Here is a 24,493-nt window from a genome sequence, read left to right on the forward strand (position 1 = left end):
GGAAATGGAACCTATCTATAGATAAGTGGAGATGAAAAGGTAAGAGAATATTATTAAGTTTTAGAGCAAAGTATTTACGTAGTGCTTTATGATGTTCCAGGCAGTATTTTAAGAAGTTCAGATGTATTACTTCATTTAATTGTCAAAACAACTCTATTAGGTGGGTAACGTTATTCTTCTTTTATAGATGAGAAAACTGAAACACCAGGGGATTAGGTAACTTGGTCAAAACCTAATAGTTGACAAGAGAATTAAGAACCCACCCCGTGGGGGCACCTGGGTGGCTCAGCTGTTAAGCATCTGCCTTCGGCTCAGGTCATGATTCCAGGGTTTTGGGATCGAGTCCCGCATCGGGCTCCCTGCTCAGTGGAGAGCCTGCTTCTCCCTCTCCCTCTGCCTGCGGCTCTGCCTACTTGTGCTCTCTGTCAGATAAATAAATAAAATCTTTAAAAAAAAATTAAGAAAAAAAAAAGAAGCCACACTGTGTAACCTGATTGGTCTTTGTTGTTTGGTGGTGAGACCTGCAACAAGTAATTAAATCTCTGTGTCTAACTTCCATTATCTCTTAAATGTAACTAATACTTCAGTAGTTCATTGGAAGGAAAGATATAGATAGATATGAAGCAGTTTTGTTCCAATTTTAATATATGTGCTGCCGAAGCGAGCACAATATGAAGCAATTTCAGCAGTGTTTGCACATTGAATTATATGTGTTATTTTGATTATTAAAGGAGAAAGACCACATGATTAGTCAGTACATGCAGAATTATTTGATAAAATTCAACATCCATTTGTGACCCAAACTCTTAGCAAACTAAGAACAGAATTCCCTAGTGTGGGTAATGTTTGGTTGGTAAAGTCCCATCTACCAATATCCACAGCTAATATATTTGGGGAAAGAATAGTGCAAGCAGATTGATGTTAGTTTGGCAATGGCCAAAAAGTTGGATAGGACCAAATATTAACAAGAATCTGGAACAGTGAGCATCCCTGAGTAGTCCTCATAGGAGTACGAATTGGTACAACAACTTTGGAAACCAATCTGGCATTATTTAGTAAAGTAGAAAATACTCACCTTATGGCACAGCAGTTCTATTCTGTGGCAGATTTGTTTACTTCTCACAAAATTTTCATACACCCTTCCATATTTCACAGTGCTTGTAAGCAGACAGGGCCATGAGACTGTTGGGGCAATTTGGTGTAAGTAGTATTTACTTGTGTCATTTCTGGCCTGAAGGTTAAAGGATGGTGTGAGTTCATGCTATCATCTGCCATGGAAACAAACAGCACATATCCCTGACTCTACCTGTTGGAAGGAAGCTTCTCTAGATAGCAAGTCAGCTCACATTGGATGTTAAGCCAGAAAGAAACTTATTTATATGTTATATTTATATGCATGAGTGACCAGGGGATGGATATATACAGGAATGTTAATAGGAACTGGAATGATAAAATTTCTGGGATGTAGTGTGGATGCTGCAGAGTAGAAGAGTCCTTGTTTCTAGAGTCATTGACCAGTTAAGTGGCTGTAATAATGATTTTGGCAGGTAAGCAATTTCTTCTTTTCAGATTAATTGCCTTGGAGTCTATCATTTAAACTTTGAATTTATATTTACTTTTCCGTTTTGGTAATTAAGAGGTAGAAATTTAGTTTTTAATTTTATGACCTATAGTTTTTTGTTTTACCTTTATATGGGATTTGTGGGAGCCAGTATGCTTTCCAAAAATGTAGAGAAAGTACCCAAAGCAATATCATACTGTATCAGTAGTTTTCCACTATGACTATTTTTATTTTCTATACTTTGCCTTGATATGCTTGCATTAAGATACCTTGTATTTAAGTGATGTTCAAATTAAATCTGATCTGTAGTAGGAAGTATTCAACTCTAGCTGTTCATTAAAGCCATCAGGGAAGTCTTAAAAAATTCTGATGTCAAGGCCCTCCTCCATGCCAGTTTTTTAATTCTAATGTGCAGCTGGGGTTGAAAATAAGTGGACAAGAAAAAAAGATAAGAAAGATAGGTGTTACTGGCTAGATACTCCTGGACCATAGGGCCCAGTGATGATAAGATACACCTTAGAAAAACAACCAAAAAAAAAAAAAAGAAAGAAAAAGAAAAAACAAAATAATTGATCATGTCTCTATAAGTACTTTAGACTTATTTAGTTGGTAAAATCCATATTCCAGAGTAATTCCAGATTTAAGTCATGCTACCGTTATAGAAAATTAGCATTGTTTTTGGTTCTTTTTCTTTTTAGGTAATTATTTTTGGTGCTGGTAACCTTTTTAATGAATTAGCCACTTTGATGTTTTACTTATTCTTAAAATTAATTTTTCTTTTTACATCAACTTTATTGAAATATTCATTCAGTAAAATGCACCCTTTTAAGTATATATGTATTAGTCATGCCTTTCTATTGCCTATATTTTTCTAGTATTTTGACATCTGGGGCCTTCTTGAACCTGGAGAGACTGACCTTCCCAGGGCTAGCTAATTCCTAGAGATAGCAAAGGATTCCTCTTCTAGCAGTGCATCTTTCATGTGCAAACCAACCAATCCAGAGCCTGCCCCAACTGTTTCCTTTGTTGAGCTGTCATACTTCTGGGCCACTAGTCCCCTACTCTAATCACCCCAGCGCTACCATGAAGCTAGGGGGAGTTCCTATACTGTGGAGACCACTGAAATTACTCAAATGAGCCAGTCCTAAACCTGCTTAGCTTGCTTATCCCCATCTTGCCCATTTTTTCCCTGGCAAAAACCATGGTAAAGATTCTTGCCACATTTTTCTCTTTCCCTCTGCCTCCTGACCACCTGTGGCCTGGTGTGGTGTGGCCTGCCTCCTGTTTTTAGGGAACTGTGAGTAAAAACCTAATCCTTCATGACAGTCATTTCTATGTCTGTGTCTTACTATATATCTGGGTTCATTTTAAAACAGTATGATTCTGAGTTTTGACAAAGGTATATACCTGTGTAACAACTATTATCAAGATACAGAACTTTGTGTCACTCCCCAAAATTCCCTTGTATCCCTTTATAGTCAGTAACCAACCCCCACCTCCCCTGACACCCCAATTTCTGATCTGCTTTCTGTCACCATAGATTAATTTTGCCTCTTCTAAAATGTCAATATGTGCTTTTTTTGTATCTGGTTTCTTTCACTCAGAAGAATGTTTCTTAGATTCATTCCATGTTTCTGCTTGTTTCAGTTGCTCATTGATTTTTATTGAAGATCAGTATTCCATTATATTGATACAGTAAAATTTGTTTATCCATACAGCAGTAGATGAATATTTGGATTATTTTCACTTTGGGGGAATATTATGTGTAAAGTTCCTATTCATGTATCAGTCTTTGAACATGTTTTCATTTCTGTTGGATAGATATCTAGGAGTGGAATTGCTGAATTGTAAGCAAGTACATGCTTAACTTTATAAGAAACTGCCAAACTATGCTCCAAAATGGTTGCACCATTTTACTTGCTCACCAGCAGTGTATGATAATTCCACTTATCACCAACACTTGATATCAGTCTTTTTGATTTTAGTAATTCTTGTGGGTGTGTACTGGCATCTCATTAGTTTATTTGTGTTTCCCTCATTACTAGTGATGTTGAGCAATTTTTTTGAGCTTATTGGCTTTTTATATATCTTCTTCTCTAAAGTGTCCCAATATTTTGCCCATTTTAAAATTGGATAACTTGCTTCTGATTATGAGTTATAAGACTTCTTTATATATTCTGGATAAAAGTTCTTTGTTAGATATATGCATTGCTAATTTCCTCCAGGCTCTGGGTTGCTTCTATATTAGTGGTGTCTTTCAAAGATCAGAATTCTGAAATTTGATGAAGTGTAGTTTATGATATTTTTAAAATTTTATCGATATTTTTAAAATTTTAAGACATTTCGCCCTGCTCTAGATTAAGAAAATGTTCTGATTTTTTTGGTAGAGATTTTATAGTTTTTGAGCTTTCATGTTTAACTTTATGACTCATTTTGAGTTTTTATATATGGAGTGAGATAGGGTTGAGCTTTTTTCCATATGATTATCTGGTTTATCTAGCACCGTTGGTTAGATGTTATCTTTTGAGTTTTGTCTAATTGGAATGTGTTAACATGTATCTCACTTTTATTGACACATTCTAGTTCAGAGGGAATTTCCCAATGGACAATAATAAATGCCATCCATCCTATACTTAAGTACTGTTGTAGAAGATTATGCATGTTTTTGAAATGTAGAGACACAATGAGATTTCATTCTAATAATCAGCCAAAGCACAATGCCCTGTATATAATATGCTTACTAAATGGGAATGTTTGCTTTGGAACTTAGCCTTAGCTGCACATAAAAACTGAAATTATTTTTATTCAGGTAATCTGAGCAGTCTAGGTAGGGGGTGAAAAGCAATAGAACACTGCTTTCAGTAGAATCTCCAAACCTGCAGAATTTAATATCCAGGAGCAGAGATTCTGTATGTATCTAAAAAGATAATATGTATTTGCTAATATTCGAGAAAGAGAACAACCTGTATTTTCTAATTTGCCAGTGGTTATCCTTCTGGGGTGTGCATCAGAATCACCTGTGGACCTCTCAGAATCCTTCATATTGCTCAACCTGAAATTAATTCTCAGTCTTCTAGGGTTTTTGGGCAGGTGATTGTTTCAGTTTGTTTTGAAGGTCTTCCAACATGATTTTGATGTACAGCCCTGATTACCAGTCACTGATTATACTCTCTTATTTTCTCATTTGAGCTCTCAATCACGCATTGAGACTAGCTCACTTTTGTACATGAGGAAGATAAAAATGATTAAATATCTTCCTTCACAAGTGATTTAAACAAAATCCACAGAAGACATATTTAAATGGCCTTTAAACATTTGAATAATGTTTAACCTCAATAACTGAAAAATAAAAATAAAGATATCATGTCTGTGATTTACTAAGCTGTCAGTCTGACAGTACTGGAAAGAATAGTATCTTATTATGGCAAAAGAATGGTAAAGCAAGCCCTATTTTATGTGAGAGTATATATGGGTACAACTATTTTGTCCAGCAACAGTTGTGCAAAGGTAATCATATAAGCATATCCTGATGTTCATTGAAGGGATATTTGAAGTTTCCAATGTAAGTTGTTATGGTGTCCATAGTTAGAGTGATTAAGTAAATTACGGTGTATACATTGGAACACTGGGTAGCTACTAAATAGAATATGGTAATTTTGTATTTCCTGTAGAGATTTTCACATACATTACGTTAAAAAATAAATTGTAGGGTAGTATGCAATATGATTTTGCTTTTATAAACATATGCTAGTTAACGCTATTAACATATATAGGAAAAATCTAGAAGGAAACAAAAAAATGTTGAAAATGGCTAAGTCTGGGGAAAAAGATTGGTGGGATAGTTTTATACTTGTTTGTTTTTTGTATTCCCTTGGCAATAAATTCTATTGTCTCTATACTTTTAAAAAGATATAAATATGAAAAATATAACTTGCTCAAGATCAATACAACTGGTAAGTGGCAGTGATAGCACTTGGAATTATCAGACTTAATTAAAGGAAGAAATTTTTCAGAGATATATTTACGAATATGATAAGAATTTTAACTGATTTACAGTAGAAAAACATTTAGTTTTTATTTTTAGAATTTACATACAGTAAAATTCCCTTTTTGTAGTGTACAGTCCTATGAAATTTTTTAAAATAAAATTTTTATTGAAGAATAGTATACTTAAGAGAAGTTACATATATGTATTAACTATTCAGCTGAATGAATTTATGCACAGTGCTTGATAACTAGTACCCAGCTCAAGAAACAGAATATTGCTTGTGTCCCTGAAGTCTCCCTAGTGACTTTTTCAGCCTCCACTGTCCTGACTTCTAACATCAGGGATTAATTTTGCCTGATTTTGAACTTTATATAAAATGGAATCATACATATATGTTCTTGTTTGACTTCTGTATCGGTCAATATTATGTTTGAATTCATCCATATAGTTTGTGTTGTATCATTCATTCTCATAGATTATAGGCTAGAATTTCTCAAACTCCATTCTCTTGACATTTTGGATGGCATAATTCTTTGTTATAGGAGCTCTCCTGTGCATTGAAGGATGTTTACCAGCATCCTTGATCTCTAACCCACTAGATGCCAGTAGCACTCCCCATTTGTGGCAACCTAAAATGTTTCCAAATGTGTCGCCAAGTATCCGTCGGGGATGGTGAGGAGGGGGGCAGAATCATCGCTGGTTGAGAACTACTGCAGTGCAGTATTCTATTTTGTGAAAATACTACAGTTTATTACCCAGGCTGTTGTGTTGATGGATATTTGGATAATTTCCAGGTTGAGATTGTAACGAATAACATTGCCTTGAACAATTTCATACAGGTTTTTTGAGGAAAATACGACCACATTTCATATGAATATGTACCTTAGATTGAATTTATAGGTCATAAGATATGTATATGTCTAGCTTTTTTAGATTTTGCCACATTATTTTTCAAAGTGGTTGTGCCGCTTTTCATTCCACCATTCATGTGTGAGAATTTCATTTGCCCCACATTCTAGTGAGGCTTGAATTTGAACTATGCATTTTTGAAATTTAGGTGTACCCACTGGTTGTCACAGTAAATGGCCCACAGAAGATGCCAGTTGCTGAAGGAATAAAGTCATGAACTCTGGCCTTCTGCTTTAATGTCCTCTGACTTATCACTCAGGTCTGGCAATTGGAAAGCAGTTAGTTACCCATCCTGGGTTGCTCTTTCCTATGTCAAGATCTCTCTCCCAACCACAAGCAGCAGCTTGTGGGCTCTATAGCTGGGGCCATGTTTTCACTTTGTTGTTGAGTTTCATGTACTGACAAAACTATCAAAGCCAAATGTCAGTAAGTGTGATTTGAAAGGTTAACTGAAATTGTTTTTAAGCTTTGTCATTTAAACAAGACTTGCCAGTGAAATGAGAATCTGGTTTTTCCTTTTATGCTGTTGTTATATTTTTACAGAGGGATGGAACATTTTTTTAAATAATACGTTTAATTGTTCCGTGTGTTCTGCATACTCTGTAAATGTTGAAGGCAGACACTGTGCACTTCCTGGTTTTTTAAAGCACATATCATTACCACTGTATCATCATCATCATCGTCACCATCATTATCACCATCATGCTGCTTTTGTATGAAGTTTCATATATATGTATTTATGTGTATAATTTACTGAGATGAAATTCATATAAAATTAATCATTTTAAGGTGAACAATTCAATGGCATTTAGTATATTCATAGGGTTGTGCAACCACCACCGTTATCTATTTATAACTGGTTCTAAAACATTTCTGTGAGTCCAAAGTAAACCTCTTATCCTGTAAGCAGTTTCTCCTTCCTTTCCCCCTCAATCCCTGGCAACCTCCAATCTGTATTTGGTCTCTATGGATTTATCTCTTTTGGGTATTTCATATAAATAGAATCATATAATATATGACATTTAATGTCTGGCTTCTTTCACTTAGCATAATGTTTCCAAGGTTCATCCATGTTGTATGTTTCTGTATTCCATCCCTTTTGTGGCTGAATAATATTTTATTATATTTATATGTCATGATTTGTTTATTCATTCACTCGTTGTTGGACTGTTCCACTTATTGACCACAGTAAATATATTTTGCTGCTGAAAACATGCATATACATGTACTTATTTGCATTCCTAACACATGACTAGATTATTACAGCCGCCTCCACTGATATTGAACAATTTCAGTGCCTCTAGAATTCCCTCATGCTTTCTGCAGTCAGACCCTTTCCTTCCCCCTAACTGTTGGCAACCACTTGTCACTTCTTTGGCTTTATAGCAGTGAGACATTTAAATAGTATCTCAACTATGTAGTCCGGCTTTCTTAAAGTGTAGAATAGATTTTTCATGAGTTAAATTTTTAGAATTAGAGAAAGTGTTTTAGAAGCCAGGGACTAGCAATATTTTATATGTATTTCCTAAATTCAGTTTCTCCAACTTGCTAATTATGATAAGAACTAAATTAAAATTACTAGTAAATAATTCTGTATTTACCTACACAGCACAGATCACTGTCAAAAATATTATTTTACAGTATTTTATAAATTGAACATGCAATTATTAGATAGATTTTTTAAATAAAATTTTCACTGTTTTGTCTACAAAAGATGTGTTGGGATTTTACATTTTCTTCCTGCCAAAATCTTCAGTGAATTATATACTGATATGTTTACATGTTAATTTTAAAAGCTCAGAGGAAAGATTATTCAGTTTCTGAAAACATAGCATGCACAATAAAATAACTGTTTGCCAGGGGAAAAAAAAAAGCCCTGTTGTCTTCTAGTACCAGTTGGTATTACGTAGGTTTGTTTGGTGTCTCATATCTTATTTATAGTAGTTTAAAACTAAAAACTAGATACTAAGCAAACACTGATGTTTCACTGTAGCTTAACTATGCATTAGAGTCTTTCTTTGATCATATATATTGTTTTTTATTTGTGTGTATAATTCTCTAAAACCCAGAATCTGGAAACTGGCAACTTGCTTGAGTCCAGTTCATTTCTATATAAAGACAGAAATAATATGTAACATGTCTAAATGCACTCATTTGTTTAGATTATATTTATAAAAGCTTTGTAACATTAATAAGTTAATAAGTTATAAGAATTGGAGGTATTTAATGATTATCTCTAGTTAGAGAGAGCATGAAGAAACATTTATTAGTATTGTTTGTTGGGTTGTAGAAGCTTCCCAGACTCCTCTCAAGAAAAGAGCTTTTGTTGGGAGGAATTTCAAATCTGATGACTATGTTTCCTAAAATATTTCAGATATATCCTAAATATTCTAGGGCTCTAAGAAGTTGTAAGTGTTTAAAAATCATATTACTAGATAATTTTAATTGCGTGTTTATTTTTTTCTTGGTATTGTTGTCTAACCTTGCTTAACCTCCAACATACAGACCTGTGCTTTGGGATGGCTTTGTTTTATACTGGGAGTGACCTTTAGTAGTTGGCTTGATTACTCCTTCATAATAACAAAGAGCCTTTGTAAATGAATTTTCCAAAATCTCACAGAACATAATGGAAAAGTATGAAATGAAAAAAAAAAATGCACCAGTTTTGTGGCTTTCCAGTGTTGATTTTAGGATGTGAGGGTGATGTGGTTGTGACATCTGTCACCACACTGATCACCAGATTTGATTTGGCTGATCTGGCTGGCTAGGCGGTGTCCCCTTCCTCCTTCAAGTCCGCTCCATGTGTGTCCCTGCTGAAGTTGCATGGTTGGTTGAAGAGAATGACCTTCCTGGTTAGAAGAGGATTGTTCTTTGGTCGAGAGTACGCAGGTAGTTTCTCTCCCCTGCTAGAACCTCCAAATAAGCTCTTAAAAGTTAAAGTTAGAGCTCTTAAAAATCCATCACTCACAGGGTGCCTGGGTGGCTCAGTTGGTTAAGATCCGACTCTTGATTTTGGTTCAGGCGATGATCTCAGGGTTGTGAGATCGAGCCCCGAGTGGGGCTCCGCGCTGGGGTGTGGAGCCTGCTTGAGATTCTCTCTCTCCCTCTGCCCTGTCCACCCTTGCGTGTACATGTGCACTGGCTCGCTCTCCAAAAAAAAAAAAAAAAAAAAAAAATCCATCACCCAAAACTAGCTGTTACTTTTTAGTGGTAACTTAAGATGCCATATCTGATTCATTGCCTTTACACTATTTAGAAAATAAAGGCTATGTGACTGTATTTTAAAAATGCAAAAGAGTTAAAATATTGGCTTCAAACATATATTGGTTCATTCATTTAGTAACCACATTGTGGGTTTTGTTGTTGTTGTTGTTGCTTTTATACTGGATACTTGCTGGGCCTTTGGAAGAGTCACATCCTGTGAGGCAGCCTGAGCCTTTTGTAGCCTGGTAAAGCTTAGAGACCTCTTCTCAGAAAAGTGTTTATGAACATTTAAAATTCATAGGATTATAAAGGAAACTAATTACCTTGAAATAGTTGTCAGGGTGCTAAATTTGCAATATGGTAGTGTGTAATATGTATTAACTCATTAAATATTAAGAGTTAGCAGTGGATCTGAGAAATATTATAATTTTTAAGTAATGATGAGCATAAGCTTTTTTTCTAGATTATCTGTATCAACTATATAGTCTGATGAAACTTTGATTCCTAACAGTGGTCAAAGTTATAGGAATTGCTAATACTACTGAAGTTGGTTGCCTATGTTTTAACTGAAGGAAATGCTAAATTGTGGTAAGAGGTTTGTGAAAGTGAGTATATCATTTTTTTCCCTACCCAATTTTATTTTCCACACTGAACCATAGACCCCTTGTTGGTTTGTAGACTTGAACGTAAGTAAGCTCTTTTAGGAGCTGTGAGACTGGCATTTAAATAGTTGGTTATAGTTGAAGTCTGAGTAGGGATTTCATCTCTTTCAGCTTTGTGTTTTCATAATTCCACAACGCCTGGGAAACATTAAGCAAATGAGATTCATTTATGTTACTGCTTTTATTAGTAGTTTGTTTTTGTTGGTATGTAGTATTCCATTGTATGTGTGAAGGTTCCTAAAAATACATATATCTGGGCTCCAAACCCTGAATTCAGAAAGATAATCGGGAAATGGTAGTGTGTTGGAAACTGAATATGAGGGTGTCACTGACTAGAGTGCAAGGTTGTGACAGTGTCATTTGTTGTGCACAGGTTGATTGAGGCATTAAAAAACTGTGTTAACTTTTTCAAGTTTGGTTTAGAAGGGAGGGAGATGTGCCAGGAACCTGGAGGTTTTTAGAGATAAATGGGTGGAAGAAACAAATGGGAGTTACAAGAAATGGGAGTTAGAAACGGGCAAGACTGAACAAGAAACCAGAGGGATGAGATCAACTTCATAGATTTGGAGATGGAGAGGAGCACCTTTCCCTTTAAGGTAAAATGGGGCTGTGTGTGTGATAGGATTCGGCTCTCTAACAGGTAAATCTAAGGATGATAGGGGAATGGTTATCTTAAATTTGTGAGCATTGATGTGACAGGAAATGAGGAGTCATTGATGGTTTTGTAGTAGTGGGATGGCCTGATGAAGCATTATATTCCTAGAAGGTGAGTCTGGAATGAGTTGGAATAGGAGAGCCTTAAGTTGAAAAGATGGCTATATTTACTTAGGATGATTTGAGGGCTTGGACTTTAGGATTGTCATGAGAAATGGAAATGATAGATACTAGAAATATATTTGTATTTTTGTGGTTCAGAGGTTATTTTGGGAATTGTTAGCCATTTAAAGTATTAGCTAAAAAAATATATTAAAAAGATTGAATAACCTAATGGAATTAGTGTTAATGAGATGTTTAATTTTCCAAGTTTTTGCTTTTATTGTATGTGCCTGTAGAATCACTACTGTGATTCTGAATTAATTTATTTTTGGTTCTTGTGAAGTTTTCTCTGAATAACCTATAACACATAGACTCCTCTAAAACCTATTTCTGTATTTTAGCCAATATCCCAATTTTCAGGTATTTATTTAGGCTGGTAGTGAAAGAAGAAACCTTATAATTTTTCCTTTTTGGGAATTCAGAATACTCTAATATGATGAATCAGCAATGTTTGCTTTCTTTCAGATAACTTCTTGATTCTCATAATTCCAGAAGCATTTTGTGAATTCAGAGATAATTTTCAAAACAGTGGCCTTCAGATTGATTAAATGTATAAAATACTAGAAGTCTGGTTGTAGAACTTCTTTTTCTTCTGTAACTTAAAAGTTAAACTTACTGGCGAGGCACTAGCTAAAAAAGTGACATTTGTAATCTGTCTGCATATTTTGTTCAATTTTTCATATCCTCAAGAATCCTGAGATTATTTTCACCTTAAAGATAAATTTATTAATGTGGAGTGCATTTCAGTAAGAAAAAAAATATTTTACTCTAGAAGCTGTCAGTTCTCTGCTGCTGATTTTCAAAATTATATCTCTCTTCCTGACTTTTCAGCAGACACACACACACATTTTAACTTCCTTTGGGACATCTTTTTTTTTTTTTTTTTTAAGATTTTATTTATTTATTTGACAGAGAGATTGAGAGAGAGCACAAGTAGGTAGAGTGGCAGGCATAGGGAGAGGGAGAAGCAGGCTCTCTGCTGAGCAGGGAGCTGGATGTGGGGCTCGATCCCAGGACCCCAGGATCATGACCTGAACTGAAGGCAGCCGCTTAACCGACTGAGCCACCCAGGCGCCCCTGGGACATCTTCTTTTTGACATCCCTCCAGTGCCTTAGGATAATTATAAAATCAAATAGTTTAGGCTTCTTATTTCTACTCTAGGTTATTTTGAGGAATAGTTTGCTTTGCCCTAGTACCATATTTAATTACTTACTAAATTTTTTTTATTTTTGCTTTTTTAAATCCTTTTACCACCATTGCCATTTTCATCATCCTAGGCCCAGTATTGGCTCAGGTTGGTTCTCTCTGTTACATTTTTAATAGCACCTAAATTGTGTTATTCCTTTGCTAAAGAATGTGTGAGATTCTTGGGTTTTGTGCTTTGTGTTTTTGTTTTTGTTTTTTTTTTTTCTCATATCTGAAAGCTTTAGAATTCTTATATATGAGAATTTTAGTGGGTGAACTTTACCTTTTTTTCTGAATCATATACAACTCTTGGGTTTAGTAAGCTTGTGAACCTGCTGCTTATACTTTACTCTCATTGTTTTTTTTTTTAAGATTTTATTTATTTATTTGAGAGAGAGAATGAGAGAGAGAGAGAGAGAGCACATGAGCGGGGGGAGGGTCAGAGGGAGAAGCAGACTCCCTGCTGAGCAGGCAGCCTGATGCGGGACTTGATCTCTGGACTCCAGGATCATGACCTGAGCTGAAGGCAGTCGCTTAACCAACTGAGCCACCCAGGCGCCCTACTTTACTCTCATTGTGTAAGTTCTAGTCAATGCCGTGCCTGTCTCCTCATATCACAATGCCCCTCAAGTATATGAATTTTTTTTTTTTAAGATTTTTTATTTTTAAGAGAGAAAGAGAGGAGAGAGAGAGAGAGATCTCGAGCAGGGAGGATGGGGGAGGGAGAAGCAGACTACCTGCTGACTGGGGAGCCCGACGTGGAGCTCGATCCCAGGACCCTGGGATCATGACCTGAGCCAAAGGCAGATGCTTAACCAACTGAGCCACCAGGTACCCCTCAAGTATATGAATTTCTAAAGAATTTAGAATATATCTTATATTGGAAACTCCATCATGTGAATGATTAATATTTTGGTACATACCCTGTCTTCTTAATTAGATTATAGGCCCTTCCAAGGCTGAGATGTTTGTTTCTACCTCTACAAAAGCGTTTTATTTCACTTTTATTTATAATAATAATATATTTGCAGTGTTAGTATTTCTGTAGCATAGAATAAATATGTATATTTTTCTATCTTATGCTTAGTCTTGTGCCTAGTATAAAATAGGTCTCTAATGTGGGTGTTTTCAGTGAGTAAAATGTAGATTTAGCAGTTAATAATAGCTTCCTTTTATTGTATATTTACAGTATCTCAGGAATTGTGCCAAATGCTTTATACTAAATTAAGCTCCTCTAAATCGTTACAGTTGTATGAAATAAGTATTGTTATTTACATTGATAATTGTAATATTTACCAATACAGCAATAAATAAATTACAGAACTGGGATTTTGTACTTTGTTCTCTGCTTTTAAAATCACTTAATGACTGTGCTGTACTGCTTCCCATAAAGTGTATTTATTTGAATTTATGTGTTTAGGATTTTTAAGTTTATATTAAGCATCCTAAGACTGTTTCATTTTTAATGCATGGTTATGAATATGAAGCTTACTCTGTAAGTTTATGCTCCTCAAATATAACATAGTTGTATTGCATTATGCATTGCACTGTTATTAAAAAGTCTGGTTTGGGGGCGCCTGGGTGGCTCAGTCGGTTAAGCATCTGCCTCTGGCTCAGGTCATGATCCCAGGGTTCTGGGATTGAGTCAGACGTCTGGCTCCCTACTCTGTGGGGAGCCCGCTTCTCCCGCTCCCTCTGCCTGCCACTCCCCCTGCTTGTGCTCTCTCGCCCTCTAAAAGGAAAAAAAAAAGTCTGGCTTGACAAAAGTCAGAGGACAGTGTATACCAATGATAAATTCCAAGGTGAAGGTGGTCTTCTATGGATTTTGACCTTAGAAAGGGAAAACAGTTTGCCTAAGAAGTGAGACTCAAACCCATACTGGTGTAGCTATGTATCAGGATACAAGCTAAACTTTGTAACAGGGACTGCAAGATACAGTAAAATAAGATAAAACTTTTTCTCTCTTACATTAAAAAAAAAGTTGGTAGGAGTTCTTGGCAGGTAAACAGTGTAGTTGCATGAGATCTTCTAGTGTTCCAAACTGGTAGGTCAGCTAGGACAGCTCTGCCATCTTTAACATGTGGCTTCCCTTCCTGAGTCCAAAGAGACTGTGCTAGTTATTGCTATTTCCTAGCTATCAGGAAAGGGGTAAGGAGAGAAGGAAAAGCATTTTGTATTTCAGGGGATGACCTAGAAATTGCACATATCAGTTCCTGTTATAGTTCATTAACTTGAATATAGTAGTATGACCACACTTACAGATGCAAGGGAAACTGGGAAATAAGTCTCTAGCTAGGTAGCCATGTACCCCAGAAAACTCTGGTAGTTTTGTTATTAAAAGGAAGGAAGAAAGCAAACTGCAGGGAACAGTTGGTAGTCTTAACCACAGTCTTAGTTTAGTTTTCAATTTGAATGGCTGTGGATTTTGGGATATAATGATAAATTCTTAATGGTGTCTGATAAAAATGATAGTACTAAATGTGGAACATTTACTACATAATGAGTAAGAGATAAATCTTTAGTTGAGATCTTTAGTTGAGATAAATCTTTAGGATCTTTAGTTGAGAAAGCAAATTTATGGTGGGGAATCTGGTGGGGGTGGGGATTCAGGATTGGAAAATAGCCAAGATAAAAGGTATGGAATCTGGGAAAATGTAGGTAGTGGTAAAGAGAACATTGAAGTGCCCAGCTACAGACAGTCTCACTCAGCCACAAGGCACGTGCACTCGAACTAGTTGAGGGTTTGTATAACTAGAGCGATAAGGTAGGGCAAAAACGTTTATTGCATAACTGACCAGAAATATTTTTTAAATTTTGTTTTAAATGATACTGGGTAAAGTAGGACTATTTTGTTTTTGTACTGCAAGCTTTATCCCCTTTCCAGGCAGACAGACATACTACTTATTCTTTGAATACATTTTTTTTGTTGTGTTGGGGTGACACAAGACCACCCCCAGGTTTGGTGATTTAGTGGAAGAACTCACAGAAGTTAGCATATGGTCATACTCAGAACTCAAATTTATTACAGTGGAAAGATACAAAATTTGTAAAATCAGAAAAGGAAAAGGCCCAAGGAACAAGATCCAGAGGAAACCCGGTGCAGACTTGCAAGTGCTCTTTTCCAGTGGTGTCACACAGGATGTGTTTAAATCCTCCAGCCATTGTGTACTATTACTGGGGATGGTCAGGTAGTGCCCAAGGTTTTTATTCAGGACTGGGCATGGAGGTACCTCTGACTAGCATGGACCAAAATCCAGACTCCCAGAAGAAAAGCAGGTATTCAGCGTAAATCACATTGTACAGGTTAGTTATAGTAAGCTTCACTTACCAGTGAGAGGACGTTTCATATCAGTGTTGGGAACTGTTTACCAGTCAAGTTCACAGATGCCAGCCTAGGCTAATGTTGTACGCATGCCTTCCTAAGGATAGCAGTCTTAGGCCTGCCATATTAACTTTTTTCTACACACTGTTCTCTGGCTTTATTCATGCTAGTTTTCTTGATTTCTTGTAGAATGAATGCCCTGTCCCCAAGTAGACAGAGCCAAAAGTAATAGTTTGTAGATTGTTTTCATGTGTCTTATTTTATTTGATTTTCCCAACAGCTCTATGATTGTGGTTGGTGGAGGAGAGAAATTTTATTAGCCATTTTGTGGATGAGCAAATAGAGATTTCCGGAATTTAAATGGTGTCCAGACATCCTGAAGTCCATTGGAGGCCAGGTTCTATGAGTTACAAATATTTTAAATACTCTTTTTATTTTTTTTAAAGATTTTATTTATTTATTTGAGAGAGAGAGAATGAGAGACAGAGAGCACGAGAGGGAAGAGGATCAGAGGGAGAAGCAGACCCCCCGCTGAGCAGGGAGCCCGATGTGGGACTCGATCCCGGGACTCCAGGATCACGACCTGAGCTGAAGGCAGTCGCCCAACCAACTGAGCCACCCAGGCGCCCCTTAAATACTCTTTTTAAAAGATTTACACATTAAAATTGGATCAGCACTAAGAAAGAAAATTAAAGGAAAAAGGGGGATATATATAAAGTTAAATATTCTCATAGCTTCCCATAAAATTTCTCTATTATTTATGACTTCTACCCCTTCCTTCTCAGTGTGATCTTGGGAGGAAAAGAGAATATAGTCTGTTTATATTAGGTTTACAATGATTATTCTCCTTTTTTGAGGATAAAAAGTTGGGGGGGGGAATAGTGAATGCATTACCCCCTGAAATAACTATGTACTCAGAGTAAGAATGAAGAAGTAGGCACTAGAAAGGATGTTTTTATTTCATTCTCATAAAAAAAGCCACTAAAATCCTGTGTAATGTTTTGTTACTATTAAACTGATCTCAAGAAGTGTCATCAGAGTTCCTGCAAAAACTAGTTTTGACTTACTAACAAGCTATTAAATGTCATCCATAATGCTAGACACTGGAATAGACCTGTGTGGGAGAGAAGTATGGTCCCATCCTCACACGGCTTATGGTCCAATAAAAATGGAGACAGTAAACACGTAATTACAACAGTACTCTGTTAAGCACCAGGATAGGGGATCTTCGGTGGTAGTTTAGGGCATTTTATTGGGGGGAAGAGAGAGAAATATACTATGGAGATTTTCCCTCTTTGGCTACCTTGTGGAGAGTAAATTGGAGGGGAGCAGAAGGAGAGATTGGGAGACTAATTTAAGTGGTTAAATACGGTAGCCCACACTAGGGTGATGGCAGCGTGGTAATGCTGGTGGTCTGACATAAGACATTTTGGTGGTATAATAAATCGGACTTGGTGACTTCTAGATTTTTGGTTTAAGCATCTGGGTGAAAATACTTTAGTAGGTTGACATTAGAGAAATAAACTTAGTTGATTCACCTGCTGGCTTTCCTTTTTTGGAACACTTCCTTTTTTCCTCCATTTTTTTCTTAACTGTAGCACTTTGCTGGTTTTTGAGCTAGTGGCTATCAAGCTTTTCTCTGGCTAGTTCTTCAGTGGAAAGACAGATCATGTCCTGCTGTAAGATTATGATGCTCATGAAGGTGTTTTGTATTCCTTGGACTCTGAGAGGGGATCCAGAACCTGGGGAGTCAAAGAAGTGCTTATTGAAATGAATGTGAAGTTTTGGTACAAAACTAGAGGTAAGGAATGTAATTGGAAAGTGTCTCCCTTCCTTTCTCCAGTTCCTAGTTTTATTTCCTAGGGGTCACTTCTTAGAACATTATTTGCGTATCTTTGTATTAAGTTTCTTATTTATCTTACTTTATCTTATTTTACTTTGATGTACGTATGAGAATATTATAGTACTCACTCTGATGGTGTACATACTGTTTTGAACCTTGTTTTTCTTCATGTAGTAATTACCATGGAGATCTTTGTATACAGCTCTGTCTTCTAGTTTTCTCCCCTTTAATACATTTAATGCTGAAGTAAACAGCTTATATGTGATTATAATAAACCCACATTTGCATCAGAGGCCTATCATGAGTGAGCTCTGAAAGCTTAGATCGACCTTGTGAAATCATTCAATTTACTTTTGTGTCTGTATGCAGGCTTTCTAACTTAAACAATCAAAGATAGGTTATTTATTTTTTATTAGATTTTATTTTCATTTGAGTAGTTGACACAATGTTGTATTAGTTTCAGGTGTACAACACAGTGATTTGACATCTTTTTTTTTTTTTTTAAAGTAGGATCCACGCCCAGCTTGGAGCGTGATGCAGGGCTTGAACTCATGTCCTTGAGATCAAGATCTAAGCTAAGATCGAGAGTCAGATGCATAACTGACTGAGCCACACAGGAACCCCTCAGTATCTTTATACGTTATGCTGTGCTTTAGGTTCCCAACAAAATTGAGCAGAAGGTATAGAGATTACCCATATATCTCATGCCCCCACAGATGAAAGATTTTAAAAGTTTCTGCCTAATGAATTGTGGAGAAATTGCTAGTGTGGCAGATATTTATATATCTCAACAAGTACCAGGATTATTAGAATTAATTATTAAGTATGACAGTTAAAATAAAGAAAAGTTACAGTTTTTAAAACTGGGACAAGAAGGCAATGTACTTGTAAGAGACAGGTAATTCCAGCTGCATGTCAGTCATTCACCAAATGTTTATTGAACTCTAGATATGTGTGACACACTGTTTTAAGTGTTAAAGAGATAAAACACAGTGCCTATACTAATCATAGAGATAGTCCTATCTTACAGATGAGGAATCTGGGGACTAGAGAAGTTAAGGCATTTTTCTGAGATCACATTCAGTCTGTATGTAGCAGAGTTGAGATTTAAATCTAAGTTAGGCTGATTCAGAGCCCATTTTTTTGTTTCTCTCATGTTGGGTGTGGGGAATGATTCTTGGTCTTAGCATATTGTCCATTAGGTTGTGGATTAATAGCCCATTGTATTAAGGCATTTCTGTTACTGCAGTAGTCATATCAGCATAATACACTGATGCACTCTTCGCTTTTTCTGGAAGAACATGCTGATACGTGTTAAAATACAAACCCAGTGAAAGACTGGGTTTTTAAAGCAAGTTGAAATGTCTCTGTTTTAGAACCAACCAAGTAATGTGACGTGGTAGTTTTATTGAAGTATATAAATAAATATATTTTTATTTTTATATTTTAAATTAATATATTTATATAACATAAATATAAACTTTATAAGTTCAAAGGTCGTATTTTGTTCTAGACTTGTCTTTGTGAGTTCAATAGAGTTCAGATTAGTGAGCCAGTTTACTTATGACCGCTGTGGGTCCTGTGATCATCAGGGCTTGCTTTTCCAGTTGCTTGTCATCTGGGTAGAATACAAGCTTGCTGTGGCTTCCAAGAATGTGTGTGTGTACTTGTCTGAAATGGCAGAGTTGGGACACCGCGAAGTTGAGAAAGGAGCTCTTCTGTTTTAGATGAGCCTAAGTTCCTTATAGATGGGAATTGTTGAATTGCTGGAATGTAGCCATGGTTGCCTCTGTGCACACCAGCCATTGTTGAGTTAAAGTGCCCTTAAAAAAAAAAAATTGGCATTCCTAGTCTGCAGCAGCTGCCAGGGCAGTACTTAGTTTACACAATACTTAGGTTGATTTTCTTTAATCATATATTTATAGTAGAAGACATAACGGAATTGAAATGTAGTCGTAATTTGCTTCTGTAAAGATTCCAGAGTCTTCAGTGAAACTAAAGAATAGGATTCTACTTGTGAAATGGTAGGACTGAATAGACGGAGCCTTTTGCAAAAATAGATTTTGTCATGGACAGTAATTTCCCAAAGGCTCTTAGTCTCCCATGGTTCTGTTGCTAGGATTAAGCCTTTTTCATTGCAGCATGTAGAAGCTTTTATTTGAGTTAAATTCAGACTTCTTGGTATGTCACCTGACAGTCTCGTGGTTTCAGATGAATATGGTTCATTGCTATTATTAACCTGAGTTGGCAGTTGTGCGTAACTGGAGTTTTTAGGGATTTTGAAAAGTGGAACTGCGTAAGAGAAATTAGAGATGCCACTAATGTACATTTTAACTCAAGATGTTGTTTTCACATGTTGTTAACACCAGAATCAGCCCAAATCTACTTACAAAGTTGGTGATAAGTTTGCTACAATATCTGAAGCAAAAATTTATATGGTGAGATTTTTAGATTATACTTATTTTATGAAAAGCAGTTTAAAATTGTGAAATTATGATAAATTTAATTAGATGGACTTCTTGAGAAAGTTTTAAGCAGGTGGTGATCATTATTTTAAACATAGAATTTGTAAATACTCTGTATTAGTCATTGGTATATGTATGTGTCTTGTTTTGTTTCTGTCATTCACTGCTCTTCTTTCTTGTGTTTACGTAGGAACACTTACTACAGATATTTGGAAAGCAGTGGGCTCTTGTGTTTGTATCTCATATGCATATTTATAAGTAAAATTTAAATTAAAAACTTGACATTGTTTTATTTTTATTTATTTATTTATTTTTTAAGATTTTTTAAATTTATTTATTTGACAGAGAGAGAGACAGCGAGAGAGGGAACACAAGCAGGGGGAGTGTGAGAGGGAGAAGCAGGCTTCCCGCCAAGCAGGGAGCCCGATGTGGGGCTCGATCCCAGGACCCTGGGATCATGACCTGAGCCGAAGGCAGACACTTAACGACTGAGCCACCCAGGCACCCCATTGACATTGTTTTAGTTTGTTGATCATAATCTAATTATTGTTATAGTTAATGTTATTCTTTAATTTTAATGACAAGGGCCTGAATTTTTCTGGTAACGTTTTTGATACTCTGTGAACATCTTAACTATGTGTCCCAATAAGTCATTTATGACTTGAATTAAATAATCTTGAATTAGCAGTGAATTTAGACTAGGGTACATTGTTTTTATATTTTAAATAAATCCTACTGTGGAGTTTAAAAAATATTTTTTTTTTTGATCATGTAACCCAGTTGAACAACTTGGATACTGGCCCTTTGAATTGTTTTAATTCATTTTAACATTCTTCTAGGGTTCCACTGCAGTTTCTTAAGTTCTTAGGTATATAGAATTAATGTCAGCAAGTTAAAAACCACATAGGTCAGGTGTATTTCAATTATGTGTATGTGATGCTGAAAAATACAGCAACTATGACAGTAGATGTGATATGTGGTATCCCCTCATGGTATAGATACTCTTGCTGAGGTTCCATTTCAAGAATTCATGTGGTAGATTATTAATTTCTTTGAAACACTTTTGTAAAGTTTTAACTTGGTGCATATGACTTTATACATGTTAGGTTAGGGGATAAGTATAAATGGATTTTGGGATCTTTAATGTCCGTAACAGTTTATATTTTTACTTTATATTGTTTTTTTATAGGAAAAATCTAATTTGATTAAATCATGGTAATAATCCTACAGCCAAGGAGCTGATTATACTTGTCATTAAAATGTAAATTAGTCATTAGGATTTCATCAGTATTCTGGGTATAATTGAATTCAGTATGACTAAAAATATACAGACTAAAGGTTATCTAGTGTTATTATAGTATTTAGTTTATTAAGATGTAGTTGGAGAAAAATAATTGGATATAAACAGCTTATGTAAAAATCAAGACTTTTCGGATAGGAAAAGACCTAAACTGATAACTCATTTTTTGGAACTGAGATTAACAAATCATAGGATTATTTTTCGGTCAGGGTAGAAAATTTTAATTCCTTAGAGAGAGAAATTATTAGAAACATATAGCTTCTTGGTGAAATGGGTAATGGGCATTAAGGAGTGCACTTGTGATGAGCCCTGGGGTAATATATGGAATTGTTGAATTACTATATTGTACACCAGAAACTAATATAACGCTGTATGTTAAGTATATTGGAATTAAAAAAAAGGAAACATATAAGCTTCCTAAATTAAAATGGTACTTCATACACTCACTTGTTCAGGAAATTAAAGTTCCATTATATTTGTTATCTCTCTCAGCTTCTCCTTATAGTAGTAAGATACTACTACTGAAACATGAAACATGAAAAACTAAAACAAAATATAAACTAAATTTAACAAGTTGTCAATCTGGGAGGAATTTTCACTATTTACAAAATCAGTTTGGATTCTTTTAAAGCAAAATTGGTACAGTAACGTCACCCTGTCACTGATGATCTTGCTTGCTAAAGAAAATTTATTTTAAGCAATTCTTTAATGTGTGACTCCTAGCAGAAATGCAGTGATACTCTGAATAGTGATCTGTATTTTATCTTAATTATATTCCATACTTTAAAAACTTAGTACAATGTAATTTTCACAGTTATTTTATGGTTCCCATAATGTTCTATATATGATTTATCTAATTTTGTATATATCCTTAACATTAGGTCTTTGAACCCCTGAGTTGTAGTAGAGTTATTGAATTAGGTCCATCTAATTTTGTATATTTTCTTACTTTAGGTCTTTCAACCCCTGAGTTGTAGTAGTGTTATTGAATTAGGTCCTTGACTTTATAAAAACATATAAACTGAGTAAATAATTGATGAATATATAGTTCTGTTTTTCCTAAATATAGATGTTCTTTTGATTAATACTGTATTGAATTCATAGCCTTCAGTCATATTTTCTGTTACTGGATACCAAATTTTTTTAAATATTAAAAAGGTGTCCTTTTATTAGAAATTATTGGGAATTGCTGATACAGCCCATATGTGTTCACCATTATTTTTTTAAATGCACAGTAAATATATCAAAAGGAAATTAAGATGTTCTCTTGTCTGATACATTTAGGACTTCCAGACTAATAGAAGTTAATTGAAGTGAGGAATTTTAAAAATTGTATATGTTGTAACATTTTATTTTTAGCTTAAGACCTAAATATGCATTCATTTGCCAGTTCTTTCCTGGTCACTGTGTTTTAAAGGGAATGGTGGATGTTATGTCATTAAACATTGACTAGTTAGCAGCAGATTTCTCTAAAGCACAGTCTTTCTACAGGTTTTTAAAATACTCAGATCACTTTCGCCATGTACAGAATATATTTCTCCAATTGAATATGGTGCTTTTGGCTATTATGCTTTGGGGTTCTGATGGTGACCACTTCTTGGCATGTTGTTATGTTGAGAAAGCTTTGTTTATCTCTTGTAGCCTAATGTAGCATTCTTCTCTCTCTCCTGCCTTTCCTTCATTCATTCTTCACTTTCTTCTACAATAATTCTTTTTTTTTTTAACCGAACTCAGAGTGTTTTCTAGTACTGGCGACATTCTGCATGTATAGGTTTTGAAACTTGGCTGCCCCCTCTCTCCATTTCTTGCAGGAGCATAAGATTTTTATTGTTTCCCAGGGTTAGTTTGTATCACCTTGCATGCTTCCATTTCAGTGAGACAACATTGATGGGTAAGGCTCAAGAAAAAATAACTAACATAGTAGCAGGTACATAGTAGACATTGCAAATAATTATTGAATAAATAAACTTAAAATCTTCATATTTGGTAAGTATACAGTAACAGATTGTCTCAGGCCCTTTGATGCTAAGAAGTGAAAATGTCTAGATGATCAGTTGAAAGTAGGAGTAGAGGAAGAGAAGAGACTTGTTGGTATTTATCTACAAGTCCATGAAATGCAATTGTTGGGGCAAAAGAATTGGTCAAACAGGAAAAAAAAAAAAGGTGAATTATTTAGGTATTACATTTAAGTGTGACAATCATTAAATGTGTTGAGATACAAACTAACATTGAGCCTGGTGCTTCGCAACTTTTTTTTTTTTTACATTTTCATACCCCTAAGGAGCCTTTTTTAGACATCTTTTTCCTTAATTGCCACCACACCCAATGGAATTTTAATACCATAGATATACTTGTTATTTGCTTTTGGCCACACCCATTGTAATATCTAATATTGTTTTGTCTCCTTTCCCCCTCACCCTCTTTGGAAGCCATCTTGCTGTCGAGAATGCATGATTTAGCTCTAATTTAACAGCCAGTAATGCGTTACAGGAATTTACATGGTCTTCTGAGCTGCAATGTCAGTGAGTTAAGGGAAGTGTCTTTTCTAGTATGTTTATTTTCTATTAGCATTCTTTAAAGGTGTCAGATAAAAAACATGCAGAGCAGATAAGCTGACATAAACTATAAATAACATCTGTGTAGAGTTTTAAAATAGTTTCTGGTTCATCACTGAGTAGTTTTCTTACTAATGTTTAAAATAATAAGCTGAACACAGTAGCTTAATACTAAGGGAAGTTTTGCTGTAGTATATAGATAATTTTTGTGAATGGTGATGGTATGCTTACCACTGTTAATGATTTGGCTTAGTTATGTCTTCAGTTAAATTTTGACAAAAAGAGGCAACTGGATGAAGTAGAAAGCATGGTGGATTAGATATAGAAGATTAGGTTTTGGTATAATAAAGGATTATGCCATTCTGTTTGCCTGCTGAGTGGAAGTGAATACCAGTGGATGATAGAGATGGGAGTGAAAGGAAGGGGCACGACCAGCCAGCCTAACCAGAACAGTGACTTTCGGCAGGTGATTTTTGCTTTTATTTCACTTCTTTCATTTGAAAAATGAATAAATAAAACTATTACCATTTAAAATTGTCTGTTAAAGGAGTCACTTTGGGGTTATTCTTGTTGTTTAACATCATGTTCTCCTTGTATATTTCTGTTTTTAATTTAATTTATTTGAGAGAGAGACAGAACACAAGCAGGGGGAGGGGCAGAGGGAGAGGAACAAGCAGACTCC

The 24,493-nt window shown here is 35.4% G+C and overlaps 1 protein-coding gene across 3 annotated transcripts in view; it reads left to right on the forward strand.

The window, feature by feature from the left end:
• FNIP1 (folliculin interacting protein 1) overlaps positions 1–24,493 on the forward strand; it is a 150,019-nt gene that overhangs the window by 29,917 nt on the left and 95,609 nt on the right. The window contains exon 1 of one of the 3 annotated variants that reach the window (XM_081827109.1): positions 17,968–18,171. The exons of the other annotated variants lie outside the window; for them this stretch is intronic. Coding sequence (XP_081683235.1) covers positions 18,134–18,171 — 38 coding nt within the window. The 5' untranslated portion in view covers positions 17,968–18,133. Of the gene's footprint in view, positions 1–17,967; positions 18,172–24,493 lie in introns of those variants that run through there. 3 annotated transcript variants of the gene reach the window in all.

Source organism: Leptonychotes weddellii, chromosome 7 (genome assembly GCF_054177405.1).
Source record: "Leptonychotes weddellii isolate Sample4059 chromosome 7, ASM5417740v2, whole genome shotgun sequence".
Classification (NCBI taxonomy): Eukaryota; Metazoa; Chordata; class Mammalia; order Carnivora; family Phocidae; genus Leptonychotes; species Leptonychotes weddellii.